Source organism: Psittacula echo (genome assembly GCF_963264785.1).
Source record: "Psittacula echo genome assembly, chromosome: Z".
Taxonomy (NCBI): domain Eukaryota; kingdom Metazoa; phylum Chordata; class Aves; order Psittaciformes; family Psittacidae; genus Psittacula; species Psittacula echo.
Genome location: NC_137742.1, coordinates 3384543 through 3403738, shown reverse-complemented (window position 1 = coordinate 3403738; position 19196 = coordinate 3384543). Strand labels below are relative to the sequence as shown.

The 19196-nt window shown below is 48.3% G+C and overlaps 1 protein-coding gene across 1 annotated transcript in view; it reads right to left on the bottom strand.

Moving 5' to 3' along the window:
• Positions 1–3784: 3784 nt before the first annotated feature.
• Positions 3785–19196, bottom strand: part of ZBTB7C (zinc finger and BTB domain containing 7C) — a gene marked incomplete at its 3' end in the record, with an annotated part of 89754 nt that continues 74342 nt past the window's right edge. The window contains exons 3-4 of the mRNA XM_080637335.1: positions 9687–10883; positions 3785–4421 (exon numbers count right to left, since the gene is read on the bottom strand). Coding sequence (XP_080493461.1) covers positions 3785–4421; positions 9687–10867 — 1818 coding nt within the window. The 5' untranslated portion in view covers positions 10868–10883. The remainder of the gene's footprint in view (positions 4422–9686; positions 10884–19196) is intronic.

Sequence of the window (19196 nt, the reverse complement as noted above, 5' to 3'; positions counted from 1 at the left end):
ACAACGTGGGATGATTCCCAGCGTTCCTACTTGGAACCTGTTTTCCAAGGTTTCGCACCACTTTCAAAAATAACAAGAAGCAGCAACGCGAATTACAAGGCTCACATTTGTGTCAGCTGTGTTCACAGGATCATGGAATCAGGGAATTGTCTGGGTTGGAATGACCTTTAGAGGCCATCCAGTGCTAAACGCCTGCCACGGGCAGGGACACCTTCCACTGGAGCAGCTTGCTCCAAGCCCCTGTGTCCAACCTGGCCTTGAACACTGCCAGGGATGGGGCAGCCACAGCTTCTCTGGGCACCCTGTGCCAGCGCCTCAGCACCCTCATAGGGAAGAGCTTCTGCCTAAGAGCTCAGCTCAGTCTCCCCTCGGGCAGGTTAAAGCCATTCCCCTTGGCCTGTCCCTGCAGGCCCTTGTTCAAAGCCCCTCTCCAGGTTTCCTGCAGCCCCTTTAGGCACTGGAGCTGCTCTAAGGTCTCCCCTTCAGGAGCCTTCTCTTCTCCAGGCTGCCCCAGCCCAGCTCTCTCAGCCTGGCTCCAGAGCAGAGCTGCTCCAGCCCTCGCAGCGTCTCCATGGCCTCCTCTGGCCTCGCTCCAACAGCTCCACGTCCCTCTTGTGCTGCTGCCCCAGAGCTGGATCAGGGCTGCAGGGGGGGTCTCCCCAGAGCACAGCAGAGGGGCAGGATCCCCTCCCTGAGCTGCTGCTCACGCTGCTGCTGATGCACCCCAGTGCTCATCAGTACCTTCCGCAGCTGGCCCTAGGAGCCATGGTGAGAACAAGAAACCACAGCATCGAGAGCTGGGGAAGAGCTCCACATGTTTCCATCCCCAGGCTTGGTGCTCACCATGCCCATCCTGGCTGGGGAAGGGGAGCAGAATCCTGGGAAGGCACCTCCCTGCTTAGCTGGGCTCCCACATGGATACCTGTGGCCTGGAGTCACCATACAACATCAAAAATGGGAAGAATTAGGGTTTTCTCTAGTTCTCCCTCTCCACCCCAAAACATGATGGCTGTCAGCACCTGGCTCCATCCATCCCTACCCAACCCAGCACAACATGGGAAAATCAGCCTTAACTCACTCATCACAATGCCAGTGGCCCCTTGGATTGGAGCCCTTACCAGCTGGATGGTTAATTAATGTGTTATTATTTTGGCTTTCCAAAAAGTGCCTTTGGAAAGCACCAGATTTATGAGACCATGGAACATCCAAAGACCTGAGGCCATTGGGATGGCCATGCCGATTCGAGCAGGGAGGCAGCTCTGTATCTGCAGTGGCTTAGCCTTTGCACCACAGGCAAGAGAACCAAGTCCTGCTAATAATTTAAGATCATCAATTAATGCAGTTTAATAAATACATAAATGGATCTGGTTTTTTTTTTCCCATCCACTTTCTAGCATCAATCCAAGTTAAGGGTGATTGTCCCTTGAGTAAGTAAGGCAAATCTGTTTGTGTGTGTGTTCCTCTCTCCTTTTTTTGTTTTGATTTTTTTCCCCTACTGTTTTGTACATAAAGCAGTCACATAAAAATAGTTATAAATAGAAAAATTGCAAAGGCTTTTCCCCGCTAGACAAATAGGAAGGAGAAAACAAACAAAAAAACCAACCCAACCAACCCAACAAACAAATCGAGACAGAAAAAACACCTTGCTTCAAGTCCTCATAGATTATACAGTACTCAGCATCTTTGGATACTTTACAATGACTCCAAATCGTAGACAAAAAAACACCTGAAGTAACCGTCCATTTGCAAAACGTCGCTCGTGTAAGAAGTTGGTATGGATTAAAAAAAGAAAGGTTTGATGCAGTTTTAAGAAGTTTTTTTCTTTTTTTTGAACTTTCTCAATTGACTTGTTGCAGACTGAGTCTTTGCTGATTTCTGCTTGGAGGACGAAGCAAGCATCGGGCAGCTCCTTGGGATCGTTCCTGCTAAGGATGGTCTCAGAGCAGAAGTCCTTCATACCCTCATGGTGGGCTGTGGATCCCCTGTGCCCCCTCCCATCCTCTGGTGGGGACACCATCATCCAGCCACCGCTTCAGAGCGACACCACTGATGGGCAGGCCAAGAAGTTAACGAACCCAGGGTCCTTTCATCCCCTTTGATTCTGCTGATGGTGAAAGGTAACAGTAAAAAGAGAAAGAAAAATCCCTAACTTGTAACATTTACATTATCAGGTGCTGGCTCCATGTAAAACCAGCTTCCTGGGGCACCCACCTCAAGCTGTCTCAGCCAGTGGTGAAACTGGGGTCCCACCACACCTAAGAGGAGCAGTTGGAGGCAGATGGCCATCAAAAGCCTTTATGCTCGAAAGTAGCTCATGGTTTTAAGAGCTGAAGGAGGCTGATGAGGCGATTCCAGCCACTTTTCCAGCCTCAGAAGTAATATCAGGTAGAGGTGGCCAAGCTAGGGTCTGCAAGGATGCTGAAGAGGACTTCAGACCTGTTGGCCACCCTGGGTGAGCTTCAGCTTGGAGCACCCCATTGTATGTTACCGCCTCATGTTTTGAACCAACAAATGGTGAAGAAATAGTACTTCTCCTTCTTGCAAGTAGACAATCTCATCTGCAAGACACCTTTAGTGGAACGTTTTTCCACAAAGATCCCTTGAGACAAACAGCAGGGATATTTGCACATCCAATTTTTTCCCATCAACATTGCAGATTCAGGGACACTCCAGTGTTTTGTGAATTTCATCATCAAAATCTGTATAGGAATTAGGGGGAATTAAGGACAAAACCTTATACATTTCAGAACGGTCAGCGGCGGTGAATTCTGACTCTTTGGTTTGAAATGACATTTTCATTTCAAAATTCCCCCGTGGTTTATTTTCGCAAAGCAAGGTTTTAATAAAAGCTCAGAATCAAAATATTTATGATCCTTCCGAAAGTTCTCCTTCACCTTTTCAAGCAACTGCAGTCAAAGTACTCAAAATAGGCTTTGGTTCTCCTTCCGAAGTTTTGAAATGGACAAAGAACCAAAATAAGTAAAAAATCCCCTTTTCCACCCAGCTTTGCTTCTGGGTGATTTTCTCTCTTTTTTTTTTTTTTTAATTTTTATTTTTTTAATTTTTTTTTTTAGCTTTTCTTTTTTTTTTTTTTATGTTTTTAGAGTCCCACCTCAGGGCTTTCCCACCAGCCCTGCAAATCTGATATACCACTGAGGTGTATCAGGATTCTTCCCCTCCCAATATGGTTGCTTGACCTTTCCTTTATCCCTTGTAGAATGAATATTGTTGCCAGACATGGGAAATAATTAAAAAAAAAAAAAAAGAAAAAAGAAAAAAAAAGGAAAAAAAAGTCTTTTTGACCAAAAGGGCCAAGGAATGTAACATATGAAAACCAAGTCTGGATGGCTTGTCAGTGTCGAGTGGGTCCCACAAGTGGAAAATGGGGGACATCTCCCCCAAGAAGAGCCATCTCATGGTGATGGCCATGCCCTGGACTAAGGCAAGTGACATTTTTGGGAGCACTGAAGAGAGCAGCAGTCCTGGCCTGGCCTTCCCAAATGCAGCTGTGAGCGGTAAGTGGCTGGATGGCGCAGTATGTGACCCACAGCCCCAAAGCCAAGTGCTTTGTGAAGTCTACTTTGTAAAGTGCTGGGGCCGTGGGGCACAGGACCCACCTGTTCACCCACTTGCCCTGGGGAAGGCCCCATGCCTCGAACCCCATGGCAAACCATGGTGGGGAGGGAACAAAGAGCTTCTTGGGGCCAGATGATGCGAAAGGGCAGGCAGGGATGCTGAGAAAGCTGGGAGGGGAAGCGGACCTATGGTGGGACCAGACACGGGTTTATTTGCTTGCCTCTGAGATGGGAGCCACATGGCCAAGCCCTGCCAAGCCATTGAAACCCGTGCTCCATGGATCAGGAAGGGGGAAGAAGGGTTGGGCAGCAAGGTTTTCATTATGGCCCAAGGCGAAGGCGAAGATGCTCGCGTTCCTCTCCATGTCCAGCTGGGCTCGCCTGAAGAGCTTCATCTGGGTTTCTTCAAACTGACTCTCCAGCTCCTGCAGGCTGAAGGGGGACTTGGCCCCGCTCAGAAAGTGCTTGGGGCTGGGGCCAGGAAGGCACATGGCCGTGCTGCCGAGGTGGCCACTCATCTCCTCCAGCGTCGGCGGCATCACGAAGCTCTTCTCCACTGGTGGGCCACTGGGAGCAAAGAGCAAGCCGGCTGCCCTCCACGCTGCGGGCTTGCGTCCTCTCCGGGGCCGCGCGATGCGGCAGCTCTGGCGCTTAATGTGGCGATGGAGGTGGTCGGAACGGGTGAAGCTCTTGTAGCAAAACTCGCACTGGTAGGGCCGGATGCCAGTGTGGATGCGCATGTGGTTCTTCAGGTCGTAGTTATGCACAAACTTGGCGTTGCAGTGGATGCACAGGTATGGCCGCTCCCCAGTGTGTTTCCGCATGTGGATCTTGAGCTTGTCCTGCCTGCAAAAGAGAAGGCGTTTTGTCAGAGATGTGGTTGAGATTGCTCCTTGGATCAAGAGAGGGAAAGGCAATGGGAAGGTGAGGAGCTCATCCCGGGGCTTTCCCCCAGTGTATGGATACCCTTGGAAACTGGTGTTTGCATCCATCTCCTCCTTCCTGGAGGGACAGCACCTTAAACATCACACAAATCCAGCTCTCCATGTTAGGAGTGCGCAGCCCATCCCAGAGAGTTCAAAACAGCCTAAATTTGAGGAAAAAAAACCTTCTGGAATAAACCCCCAAACCATATGGTGATATCTAAATAAGTACAGCTATATTCCTGTCAGCAAATAAGGAAATTAGTTGAGTTTCGAGAGCCTGGCAATATAAGGCAATACCGTCCAAACGAATTCCCGCTTGGAACTGATTTTCCTTTCCTTTTACTCTTGCGCAGACCACTGGGTGTCTCCGGAGCTCTGATTTGCAGCGGGAGCATGGCACAGGGTGAGGCAGCAGAGGTGCAGGCAGCGGCCGGAACCGCTGTCCTTCCCTGCCTTGCTCTCCAAGGTCAGCCCACATCCAGCCCCACACACGTTCTGGGGAAGGTTTTTAAATACAACCATAAAACCCACCCCAAAGGCACGTATTGACAAACATAGTGGGGTTTCTTTTAAGGGGAACATCTAAAACCAGGAATATTTTCCTAAGCTGGCAGTCCAATCAGTTGGTTGTTTTTTTTTTTTTCCAATGAATGTTTCCTTCTGCAGTCTACAAAATCACAGCTAAGGCTTATTACTATAAAAAGCGAAGCTGATTGTAGCTGAACCAAGCCGAGTGTGCTGTCTAGGCTGCACCAGTGGAGGTCAAGTGAGTAAACAGCATTCATACTGTTTTGCAAAATGCTTTCAGTACAGTCCCTCCAAAACGTTAGTAATGTGTCTAAGAATATGTAGAATACATGGAGTCATCTCATTAATATATATAAAATATGTAAGCATGCAAAAGAAAAGCAAAACCCACTCCAAAAATCTATTTCTGCTGGCAGGTCAAGCCCTCAGAACTTGCAAGGTGCTGCTTCTGCACTGATTTCTGCCACCTTGCCTTTGTGTATCTTGATATAGTTTTCGGTGATGTGACCAGCAGCACTCCAATGCTGTGAGGAGTGCAGCCTTGGGATGGGCATCCCTGCACACCAGTCCCTCAGGATCAAGGATGCAGGGATGTATCCCTACCAGAACAGTCACTTCTTCATCAGGTGATGCTTTATTGCCTTTAGGAAACCAGTCCCAGCCTGGTCCTGCGTCTGGAGCAGCAGCACTGTACGTCTCCCTGCATGTACAGAGGTTGTAACGAGCTCATATGAGGTTTACAACTCAATGCAGATTTTTAAGGAGACAGAAGGAAAGCATCTCTCTGTCCCCATATGCCAAGCCCAGGGCCAGATCCTGACTTCCCACTCTGAAATATTCAAAGATGTTGTCATCCCAAAAACTTAACAAGGGTGCATTTCCCTGAAAGGGCTGAAACCAGTCCTCAGCAGCACACGAAGCTGCATGGAAAATTTCATCCCAAATGGATGATGTGCAGCGAAGTCGTAAGCAGATGAACGCAGGGGTTTGCAATGCGAAATGTTCGGAAACGTTAATGAAAAGCAGAGCTACCAGCCCCACCTATAATATAATTTAAACCTATATATGTAATGTTCAATATAGCGGGATTGCTTTTCCTAATAAACAAGCAGTGCACCAGGATTACTGTATAATGTAAATACAGGCAAAGCTTTTTTTCAGGCTATTACACATCTCCGGCAGCAGATGGGGAGAAAGAAACTCAATCCTCCTTGCCCCGACAGCATCTCCGTGGGATGGAAGAGAGGTTTTATGGCTCTAACTGAAGAAGCTTGGAGGCTGGGGGTGTGTGTGAGATGCTCCGGCTGCAGTGAAGCACCCAGGGGAGGATGCAGCATGGGGAACATGGGCTTTGCGAGACAGGAGAAAGAGAACCGTGCTCCGTGTGTGTGAATAACCTTAATGCAATTGCATTAGGAGAGCGATTAGGGCTCTGCGAGCTGTCACAACACAAATAATAGGAACAAATAATGTTAACCTTTCTGGCTGGAACAGTTTCTCCTTGAGCACTCCGGGGCTGTCTTGGTGGAAAAACTGAAATATTTGCAGTTTTCTCCAGCGTTTCAGCAGGGCAAACCAGCAGAGTAGGAGCTGAGCAGCCTTTGTTTAAGGAAAAAATTAATGAGCTATTAAATGAAGTCCTGCTTCCTGCGATCAGATGTCCCTGGGAAGCGGGAGCGCCAGATCCAGGTGCATGTGGGGTCCTTACTGTGGGATGCAGGACCCACTGGCACGAAGGAGAAGGGATCTGATGAGGGGAGACTGGGGGACTCCCCACCCAGGAAAATGTATTCTGTCTATTTGTTTGTTTGCTTCTCCACAGTTCCCAGAGCACAGAAATAATGTAAAGGACTGACTTGGTCAGAAATCCCTTTTGAGAACCTCTGCTTCCCTGTACCCTCATTCCCAGGGGACCCCATGGGTGACCGTGTGGGCATGTATGTCCCTGGTGCAGGCACTGCTCACTGCTGCGAGTGCCAGTCTGATGCTTTCGGGAAGCATCAGGTTCCCCTCAAGAGCAAAGCACGTAATGCAAGTGGCAGCGCTCAGGAAATCCCGGCAGAAATCTCTTCCTGCATCTCAATCACTCCACTTTGCTTAAATACACTTTTCCCTAGTGGAGAGCTCTCACATTAGAGTAATGCTGGAAATGGCTAAAAACCTCAACTAACCAATCACAACCGAACAGCTGCGTGTTATCCAAAATGCATGTGAAAATAAACTGATGTTTTGAAATTTCCACTTTGCTCAGGGTGTTCAAGAAAAAAAAACCCCTCCAGGCTCCAGCTCTGTGTAGGGTGATCCAAATGAACAGCTTTGGTCTCGTGAATGAATCTGGGAGAACATCACCCACACCACTGGGTTAATCTCTGTTTTCTTTGGGGTACTATTCTTGGATTAAAGTCCTTCTGCCCCTGTGCTTTGTATTTAGAAGCTGGTAAATGTATGAGAGGGTGTCTGATTTAGCCCAGTGTTAGTAATTGGCTAAACCATGCTAGACCATCTCTGTGGGGAGCTTTTAACCTCCGAGATGCTGATTTAACCTGTCTGGATTAGGGGTCAGGATATTTGAACTCTCACCTGGACCCTCTTACTAACCTCAGCAGTGATTGTGAGTCAGTCCCAACATCTCTCTGTGACTCAGTTTCCCCAAATGAAGCCAATGATGCTGCCCTTCCTTGTAAATTACTTCGGGATGCCCCTGGGAGGGCTCAGATTTATTATCCCCATTACAGAGAAGGTGTTGATGATGGGTCAAATCAAGCTGTTTCCCCATCAGCAACTAGCACCCACAGCATCACACCCAGGGCAGCGATGGGGCTGCAGGATGGGGCTGTCCAGGTCATCCTTCCAGCCTGGGATGCAGCCACACTCACTGCGCTGAACCCATCCCGCTCCTCCCAGAAGAGCCCGCCTATGTGGAGGTGACAACCCAGCGCTAACCTCAGGATGCAGCAGGATCCGGATCCGAATTCCTGCAGGCGGGAATTAGCACCCGGCAGTGGCCTTTCCCCTGCACATAGCAGGGGGAGCCGGCTCACATCGCATGCACCAGCCTGAGGCACGATGCTCCCTGCATTATAATACGGTGTCTGCTGCGTTAATGGAGAGGAGCATGGAAATTTATTTTCAGGTCAAATCCTCATCATCTGCATAACTTCCACTTGAATATTATCACAGGGATGGAGAAGAAAAGGCAGGCTGAATGTGGGAGCACCCCAGGTGTCCGGACATTGTCAGGAGCTCACTTTTGCCTACTGTGCATATTATTTTCCTCTGGTTTGCTCGCCCCAGCTTAATAGGGCTCTCTCTCTCTCACACTCAGCCAGGAGCTGAAATACCATGGTCTTGTCAGAAAGCTTTATTATTATGGTAAAGATTGTACTCATTAGATATTAATTATACCCAGCAAGAGCAGGTCCAGGAATCTATTTGTCTCTGCTCACCGATTAAATTTGCCCAGCTTTTCAGAGAAGGGTTGCAAGCAGTAGCATTAGATTTGTGTAGCCCGCTTTGATTTACTATCGGGGGGTTTGCTGGGGTAAAGAGAAGTGCAAAGGCTGGGATTTGGTAGGAGGGGTGGACTGGCTGGTCATGCCTGCCTTGGAGCAGCCCATGTTGGGGCTGGTCTCACGTAACCTAGGTACCTAAAAGTTAGTTGCTTTAGTTAAAGCCCTGTTTTGGGGGTCAGGGATGGCACCTTTGCTCATCTCTTTCCCTCATCTACCACTCTGAGGGTGCTGATATCTTTTCACTGACCATAGAGAGAGTCGAGGTGCCAGGCTCTTGGGTGGCCAGTGTTCAGGATGATGAATCATAGAATCATTTAAGTTGGAAAATACCCTTAAGATCATCAAATACAACCATGAAGCCAACACTGCCAAGTCCACCACTAACCCATGTCCCCAGATGCCACATCCACATGTCTTTTAAACACCTCCAAGGACGGTGACTCCACCGCTGCCGTGGGCAGCCTGTTCCAGCACTTGACAATCCTTTCCATTAAGACATTTTTCCTACTATCCAGCTAAGCCTCCCCTGGTGCAGCTTGAAGCTGTCTCCTCTTGTCTTATTGCTTGATACTTGGGAGAAGAAACTGACCCCACCTCACTATTAACATATAATAATTAGGACCTGGCCTCAGAAAGCCCAGACCCTGCCATATCTAAACATGTGAAACTGAGTTGTGGTCTGCACTGATGCCAAAATGTGCAAACCCGAACTAATTACATCCCGCAGCTAGATGGCCCTCCCAGCTCAATGCATCTCCCAGCACGTTAGAGACGAAACCTCCTTTACTGTTTGACCATCTGTTTTCCAGTTCCTTCTGGTCCAGCTGTGGTGAACTATGGTGGGGTTGAAAATACCCTGTTGCTTATTTAAGCTTTTGCCCAGTGAGGGGATGGATCCAGTGAGTTGTGGATGTGATCCACAACCTACCAAAATCAGTAGGTTCATTTCTTTCCTCCACCCTCTCTTCCTCCCTTTTTGTTTTTCAGAAGGGATAGAGATCATGCCCTGCCTTCTTTACTGCTTTTTGGGGAAAAATATATGTGTAGCTTAGGAGTCACCCACGGGTCATGACGTGGCCACCCCCAGCCACCACCACCGCCCTCCCCACACATGGCCATGCACAGCAGAGGTACCCAACACATACCTGGTAAAGCGGACTTCACAGATATTGCACATATACGGCTTCTCTCCCGTGTGGGTCCTCATGTGTCTGGGCAACTTGCCGGCTCCCATGATGACTTTGTTACAGATGGGACATTGCTGTGATGCCTTGGGCTTTATCTTCCTCTCTTCCTCCAGGGGCCATGGTGGAAAAACTCCTCCAAACTGGGTAGCGCTTAGGAAATTGAGATAAGCGCTATACTCAGTCTCGGCCTTAATGTGCCCTAAGGGAGCTGCTGGGGTGTTGGTAAATATGTCCTTGAAGAAGTCATTAGGGAAAGGAGGCGGAGGCAGGTCTTCCTTCTCCTCCTCTTCCTTGATCTTCCTCTTTTTGATCACCAGATCTAAGGGGCCGTTGTCTACTTGTGGCTCCTTGAGCTGGGAGAAGGAGTCAAAATCGCCATTCCATAGATGTGGGAAGAAGCTAGGGGCAAAAGGAGAGAGAGCTGGCCTCCTTTCTGGGATGTTCGACTTAGGGTACAAGTTTTCCCTTAGCAAGGACTCGATGGAGAAGTCTCGTATCACGCCCAAGTGTCCAGAGGAGTTGTTGGCTGGGTAGTGATTTGGACAGTCTTTAGGTGCTTCTGTATATGCTTCTTCGGTAAGATCAGACTTAGAAGGGCTTTGGTGACAGCTTACTTCTTGGACATCAGTTAGATTCTCCTGATTGACAAAATTTTCCACTTCCTCCTCCTCCTCCTCTTCCTCCTCCTCTTCTTCTTCATCTTCATCATCATCTTCATCGTCTTTGTCATCTTCCTCTTCTGCCTCTCTGTCAGGCTCCATGATTTCAAGGCATACATTGATAATGCACTGGATCTCCAGCATCTTGGCAGCGCTGAGGATGTGCTTGACATTTGAGGTGGTGATGGTGAGGGTTGAGGTGTAGGCAAACTCGAGGATGGCAGAAAGTGCTTCAGGCTTGACAAAGTCAATCTCGTAAACATAGGGCTGGTCTGTTAAAGTGCCGGTAGTGAAGAGTTTTTTGAAGTACTTGCTGCAGGCAGCAAGGACAGATCGATGGGTCCGGTACTCCTGGTCCTGTACAATGAGGATGACATCACAGAGGAGACCGTCATGCCGCTGCTCATTTAAACCACATAACACTTCACTGCTGTGGTTTGGGAATGGGATCCCAATAAGATCTTCAATGCCATTGGCCATATTCTCATTTAGTGCCCTAGGACAAAACACAGACAGTGGAGCATTAGCAGGGGATTCACAGACAATAATGCTGAAACGACCCTGCCTTCTTTTGGTGTCCTCCTCTCCCTTGCCTCACTTAGACCTCTGTAATCACCCCCTGCTTGCACTGCCCCAGTGCATCTCCATGTCACCTTCAACATCTTCCAGGTCCTCTGTGATTTAACCTCTGCTTCCCTCCACATCTCTTCATCTCTTCCTTTGTCTCCATCCTTCTCTTCTCAGTTCCCACCCTATTCACCTTTTCATAACCACCACAGGCTCCCTCTTCTTTTTCACGTCACTCCCCCAGGAACCTTGTGCAATGACTTCCCTCCCCATCACGTTTCTTCCATATCCTCCCACAGCCAACATCTTTCCAGGCACATGTTGACTTTGTCCTGCCAGGAGCTATGTGGGGAAAAGGCGATGCTGTATTGCATCACTGTGCCAAGTGCAAGCTCCCACACTACTTAAACAAGATGAACCAGGGAGATCCCATCTCATCCATGCAATTGTTTTGGGGACTGGTATAACTGGATGTCCAAAAGAGGAGGGATTGCTGGTCATGGCTGTTTGCTGCAGTAGGACAGAGGTCCTTATGGATTAGCAGTTCTCCAGTTCTGTGGCCTCCTGCTACCTCATGCGTGGAAGCTATCCCATGTTACCTTAGCATGTAGACAACTCACATAGGGATATCTTCCCAAGGGAGCTGGGTGGCAAGAGAGGTGTCACAATGTACCTGAACACTCAGAGAAAGACAACCAGGGACCAGGGGCCTGGCCAAAGCAGATGAATGTCTGCTGTCTTCACCTATGGGCTTGCTCCATCCCTAATCCTGTTTTGACTTGTTAGCGTGGTATCAAATGCCCTGTTCATCTGGCAGACACCTTCCCCTGCTACTGCAGATCCAGCTTCAAAGGGAAATTTGGAAGCAAAAAGCCCACACCCAAAAGGAAAACCTGATTTTTTTTTTCTTTTTTTTTGCCTTTTTTTTAATCTGTCAGATGTTCCCTCTTTTGCATGACTCCAGCAGCCCTTCCATATGAGAAATCCCAGGGAAGGAGAGTGACTTCCTCCAGCAGGCAACGAATACATTAATCCTATCACACACGGAATACATCAAACAGCCAGAATAACTTTGAATACACTAACCCTTTGGAAACCCCCAGGACACAGAGCATGTATTCATGCAGACAGCTCACAGCCGAGGGGTTAATCTCCAAGAAAGCCCATGGTTTACGTAAGTAAAACTGCAGCCCCACTCCAGCCCCTTTCGTAAGGCTGAGACCATCAGGCAGGTACCCAATCCCACCCTGCACCACCTCCACATCTCTCCTGGGATCCATCGCCATGTCCTGGGTGTCCTTCCCTGCTCAGTTCTGATTCCAAACCTCTTTGCCACCAGCTGGTGGGACCAGTAGGGACCTGGTCTACCCCATGGGCAAGGGGCTGGCTCCCACCCTACCACCTGCCTCCAGCCCTTCCCGTTAGAAAGAATGTGGTGGGAAGAAAGTTATCCAGGGAAGTCCTTGGCCAGCAAGCCAGTCACCCTTGGGGAAGACTGGGGAGGGGGTCAGACTGCAGCAAACATTCCCATGGGAAGAGGAATGCTGTCTGCCTTCTCCTCCCTCTGTAGAGTCAATCTCCAGGTATCTCCCCCAGCACTGCTGCATGAGAGCCAGCAAGCAAAAGCCTTGGGAAGACAGCACAGCACAGATGGATCACACCCCATGGAAAGGTTATGGACCACAGGAAGCAACATGGGATGGGGGACAAGCTGAGCTCGTGAAGCCTTGCAGGCGGCTGCAGCAGCCCCACCATGCGGACCTCTCTCCAGAACCTTTCCATGCCCAGAGATGGGCAGAGGAACTGGGAATTGCACCCCTTTGAGCCCCCCTCCACTCCAGCCACTGGTATTTGTGGCCAAGGAATGATGCTCCAGCCCCGCATCCCACGGTGTGCCCATTAGCTCCACGCTAATTATGTCTGTTGTCTGAAACAAATTGATTCATTACAGTGTGCTGTGCTTAACCATGTTAACTAGCTACGCTCCTCCACCAGCCCAACCGGCTCTGTATCAAATCTTCCTTGAAAATCACAGATAAATGGAAGTAAATCCAATGTGTTCTCCAAGTGGAGTGTAAGATAACGAATAACCCCTGAGCCAGGGAGGAAAACACAACTTCCTTTTTAGGCCTTTGTATCCTTAATAATAAGCATAAGCAATTAAATTTTTATTGCTGTATTTATCTTCTACTCATTTATTTTTGTTTGGAAGGAGCATTAGTGCTAGAGGAGCTCCTTGCATGAAGGAACGTGTCTCCCTGTGAATCTATTTTGATCTTGTATTGCCAGATCACCCTAAGTGCAAAAGATCAGAAAAGCAGAATATTGGGCTACCCTGCAATTAATCTTACAGAGGTTTTTTCGGGACATTAAACTCCATCCTCCTTGATGGTGGATTATTAACTCAGCAGCAAGAAAGCAAGAAAAAAATTTAATTAGGAGATCAGGGGCTATATGTGATTATAAAATGAAATGATGTACAGCTCCTTTTGGTGGAAATGGACTCCTCTTCCTTTCCTTCTGGCCCTTTCCAGGTGTGGTTCTGTTAATTGGAGCACTTAGGCAAGCTGATAAGGCCAGGGTGATGGCAAAACTGAAGGTGATTCTTGTCATTTAAATGGGGGAAGAAACAGCCCATTCATTTGCATGCATTTGCATTTTTTTAACTCTCAGCGTGGTTTGACAGCTCCAATCTCAGCGAGCCTGAGAAATGACCTTATGGTTCCCATGCCCCCAGGGAGGCTGATGGCCAGAGGCTGAAAGTGTGCTGAGGTTGACGTTTTCCTTCCTCCTCCTCCTTTCTCTCCCTCCTCCTGGGCTCCCTGCTTCCCCTCCCCAGGCCAAAGGAGGGGTCCTCAAGAATTAACAGGCATAAAAATAGCATCCGATACTGACAAATGCCACCAGTGCATGCACACACACGTGCAGGCGCTGAGCGGGCGCCAAGGAGTTAAACAGAAAAGTCACATTTTATAATAGTTACAGCATTGTTAAAATAAACCAGGGAGGGGGGAAGGGTGGAGGGCACCTAAAATAAATGTATTCTGCAGATGATGTCTCGAAACACTGCATTTATGGGCATGCTTAAAACTCATTCATTACTTTCTTGCCAGGAAAAGCCCCATTTATAAACGCTTTGTCCCCTTTTTGGGTGGAAATCATTCCTTTTTCAAGTCCCCAGGTACGAGCCAGGGAACACAGCGGTATTATAAACCGCCTGTGATGTACACTCCCTGGGTGACCCAGAGCTCATCCAGAGCACTCTGCTGCTCAAAAACCCTTCTGGTTTTTATTTTTATCTTCTGGTTGCTTTATTCTCACGTCTCCTTTTAACTTCAAGCCTCATTCAGTATAATACAGCCTCTGAAAACCAGTAATATAAAACTGAAATATAGGGAGGTGAAATGTTCATTTAGTATCCTGATAAGTAAAAAAATAGAAGTATACTCAATAGGCTATAGAGATCGTATGTATAGAATATAGATAAACTAATATTGCCTATATTCATTTATATGAATGGAAATGGGGGACTGACACAGCTTGGAGGAGCCCTGGAAAAGATGTGCCAGCCCTGAAGTGGGGCAGAATCATGTCCCTGGGATCTCACTGTTGCTCAAAGGCAGGAGCAGGAGACCTGTGAGGGCTCCTCATCAGCACTTCCCTCTCCCATCTCCTTCCTCATCTTCAGTGACACTGCCTGCAAAGCCCATGGAGGAGATGAAGGCTGCCAGGAAGAGCCCAGGCTTGTGCAATGCATGGCTCCTGCTTCAGGGCTCTGGCTGGGACTGGGGATGTCCTCTTCCCTTACCTTGCTTTGACCTCTTGCCTTACCTGTGGGGACAACCTGAATGTTAGCCGGGAGATGGCAATTTTGGCCTTTACTTGTATACTGGCATGTAACACCATTACTATTACATGCAGCATTGTTTTATTATGTGTATACTTTATATATTCCTAATCTTATACAATCACATATTCTATCTATCTATATGTATATATTTGCATGTTTATATATTTATGACATTATATCTATATATCAATATATCAATATTTTTTATATATTTCCTTATTTCATATTTCTATATTTTGATATTCATATAGAGATTCTTGGAGCATTTCTCTTAAAATTGCTTGGCCTTCTCTATGCTATGGTTTTCCCCACAGGAAGGTGCTCTGAATCCTATCCACAGTTCTTTTTGTTGTGCCTATATTCACTGTCCCCAGAAAGACATGGAGGTGCCGCAGGGTAAGCCAGGGAGCACGAAGTGGCTGCATCCTCCTCCCATACCATGCTCATTCTGCATTCAGCACAGCGGAGGAAGGAGCCTGAGGCTCCGGCTGATCTCTGCCTACTACTGGTGTCAAAATGACATTTTTCCAGACACATTCCCAATGGGTTCTCCAATTCTTCCCTTCACCCAGCCTGTGCACGGAGCAGGGTTTGGGGTTTAAACCCAGGGGCAGGGCTTGGGGTTGAGCATCCCCTCCAAAGCTGGATCCTGACACCCAGCACAGCATCCCTCAGGCACAAACTCCCAGAAGGGATTCAAGCTCTACACTTGAAGCACAAGGCCATCAGCAAAGCGTCCTAGAGGTGGCTGGACCTGCATTCAGGGTGCTGAGCACCCCTGGCCACCCCAACCTGCTGCCCATGCAGGAGAGGCAGTCAGCAGAAGGTCTCAACAGCTTTCCCCATCGCTATTTATTTCCAGCACCAACTGCCTCCCTCCCATGCTTGGAGCACTGGGCACCTCAAGGTAGAGATCCTTCGATGCTGCTTTACTACCTGCTCCTCAGTCCCTGCTCCAGGCTGTGGGAGCAGGGTGGGCTGGCTGCTCTCCCTCTGCATCCCACCATGGTGCCATGTGTGTGGACCTGCCTGCCACATCCATCAGCCCACAAATATCTGTGAGTTTTCTTTTTCTCCGGGTTTATTTGTGCCTCTGTAATGAGGCAATCAAGATGTGCATGTGAGATTACCCTAATTTGTCAAAATATTACAGCTACTTTCTAGGGGATATGCTGACCAGTGATGGATAGCACCTGCTCCACAGCCATGTTGTTATTTTGGGGGAACAGGAGGAATTGCTGTTAATTTGGGGGGAATAGCTCCATCCCCACATCAGCCAATTGCTCCATGACCTTAAGCAAGTCCCTTGTGACCTTGAGCAAGTCCCTTGTGAAAGTGTCCCTAAGCAAAGCCACCCACATTGGCACCCCACCCAGGGACAACACCATTGCCTTGGCCAACACTTGACTCCAGTTTGGAAGACTTCTCTCATACCAAAGAGTTGGGATCCCCAAAACCCTATTTAAAAAGCAGGCAGAGAGGTGGGTCATTGTTTTCACTTTTATAAAGAAAACTCCCAACAAACCAAACAAAAGGAATGTGTAAAACCCAAAAAGGCAAATATTTCCTTAAGCACACCTCCCCTCTGAACATCTTGTCTCCAGAGGAACGTGTTATTAAACCACCCACCCCAGTACCCAGTGTTCCTCCCCTCCGGCAGGAAGGTGGGGCAGAGCACACTCCTCCCCTTTCAATCACTTCCCCATCAGATGCCTGAAACGATGAAGAAAACGCGGTGACACCAACCGCTGCCTCCCTCACATGGAAATCACCTGGGTTTCAAAGCACAGGAGCCACTTCCCAGACCCAAAGATGATGCTGTGGGAGGGAACTGGCTCGCTAGCAGTAGCACGAGGGTTTTATTGCTGGGATGGGTGCCCCAGCCTCCAATAACTGACACCAGCCTTTCCCTTGGGACCAGTCTTGCTTAGGGAGTACAGGATTGAGCCGGGAAAGCTGGGGGTGTTTGGTTTGTAAGAGGTACATGGTAAGCTCATCCACAGAAAACTGAGGATCCTGCCTCAAAAAAAATTGAGGATTTTGCTGAGATCTGGACAAAGTAGAAAAGGGTGGAGGTTTCCAAAGGGATGCTTTGGCAAGGAAGGATGCAAAGAGGGTCACATTTGCCATGGAAGATGCTCACTTGCAGCAAAGATGGGGAGGAAGCACTGTGGGTGGCTGTGGAGGTGGCATCAACCCACTTGGGTCCTGGCAAGGGAGCAGCTCTGTAAACAGAGCAGGTCAGTACAAGTTAAAGTGATGCTCTGGAGGATGGTGGTGCAAAGTTGGACAGGGCTTGGAGCAACCTGCTCTAGTGGAAGGCGTCCCTGCCTGTGGCAGGGGTTTGGAACTGGATGAGCTTTAAGGTCCCTTCCAACACAAACCATTCTGTGATGCTATCAAAGGCTGCCTATAGTGGTCAACCAGGGCCCCAGCGCCACTGACACAGATGAAGACCTCCCACAGATGCTGGGAGGAGAGGGATGGCCAAGGAGCCCTGGGTGGACAGCCCAACCCTTTTTGGCCAGCTTCCACAGGGCTAAGGATGAATGAGGCAGCTCCAACCTGAAGGAAGAGCCCAGAAGCTGAGCATGGTTTGATCACATAATTAAAGTGGTTACACTTCAGGGACTGAGGTCACACTGGTGACCTTTACCCTGGTGTTTCTCCAATACCCACTGGACGTCACAAAATTAATTCAGATCTCCAAACGAAATCCTTGAGCATACAAGGATTCATCCTTATCAACATCCGTCTGCCGAGTTAAACCCATGTGAACCATATATATTTACACATCCTATATGAAACTGACTTTATTGGGCTGAAACTATTCATTTCCTATAAGCAGACCTTCAGAAAGCCATCTTCACCTGAGGCCCCTGATTCAAAAGCCACCTCCAGAGTGTTCAACAATCCCGACAAATCCCAACAATGACGTATTTCACCTCTTTTGCATTTTAGTGACAGCCAGTCTTCCCAGTTTCCAAAATTCATACAGAAGTTCAGCCAGCCAAGCATACCTACAGGACATCAATACTGGAGATCTGTTGTATTTCACTAGGGAAGTGCCATGAGGACTATTTGCTTAACAAGATAAATAGTGATTACAGATGCCACTCATTCACTCGCTGAGGTGTGAAAGCACAAAAGCATCTCCTGTGCCTTTTGTGAACCCATCCTCAGGAATTTTTAAAAGTCAGTTATATGTTGCAGCAAATATTATGCATCTCTCAACAAATCTTTCCCTGCAGGTTAGCTCCAGCTACCGAGAGCCTACACAGGGCACCCTGTAATTTAACAACTTTGTTTATGTACAGATACAACCTGGTGAAATTGCAAATTATGACTCAAATCTCCCCTAGTGAGCTGATAGGTCCAGTGCTACTGGTTATAATGGGAATTTGCTGCTGCTCCATGACCACCAGAACCATGGGGTATTTAAGTTAAGGCCGTATTTCCTGGCCTCAGCTCCTCTGTAGGCTTGTCGCTCATGCGCCTTTGATCAGCACATGATGATGAACAGGTTGAGCTCCTCTCCTCTCTCCTTTGTCTTTCATCATGGCAAGCACCAGGTATACAAAGAGCCTCAGCATCCCCTTAGATCTACCCCAAGGTCTCCCACCCTAGCCTGATCTCGACTTAATTTTATAGCAAGCTCCCAGACTGTGGTATGAAGCTGGGTGATCAAAACCCACCCTCTGGGTGAGCTTGTAGGGACCTGCCACCCAGCAGCTCTGCGCACTGTGGGACGAGTCCTTGGAAGATGCCGTCACACCATCAGGACCAAGCCCCATGGCTCTCCTATTTCCTTAAAACCAGTCCTTGGGCCCCAAATAAACACAAACAGGAGCTCTGGCAGGGCCAGAGTAGTGTTCAATGCATCCTGTAATTGAAGGGCCATGTTTCCACTTTGGTTTCTTCTTTCTGGCTTCTTTAAATTACCCAGCATGCTTCACAATTTCAGAGTTTATATAAATCTCCAAAATCAGGAGCTCTGGGTCATTTCTGGGTGGCAGCTGGATTAAGTCTACATGCAGCATGACAAGTCCCATCTGATGTGCTGAGCAGATTTTGGCAAGGGGGGATCCCAGTGATAAATGGTCAAATAAACATAAACAATTAGTGGAGCTACATTGAAGGCACAGCCTGGCTCCAGATGGTGTTTTAAGTGCTTCATCTATGCACTAAGCAGGGGCATGTTTATTAACCACAGCATCTAAGCAGGTAGCACAGAGGGGAGTTTATAGGGTGGTCACATCTGACCATGGTGTTTCCTTATATCCTTGCCCTCCTCCCATTCAAGCAGCTACTTGGAGGTCAGGAGCTCAAGGGGAATGGTGCACAGGGCATCAGCTCCCTTCTGAACCTCTCTGTTGAGGTTTTGGGAGGTGC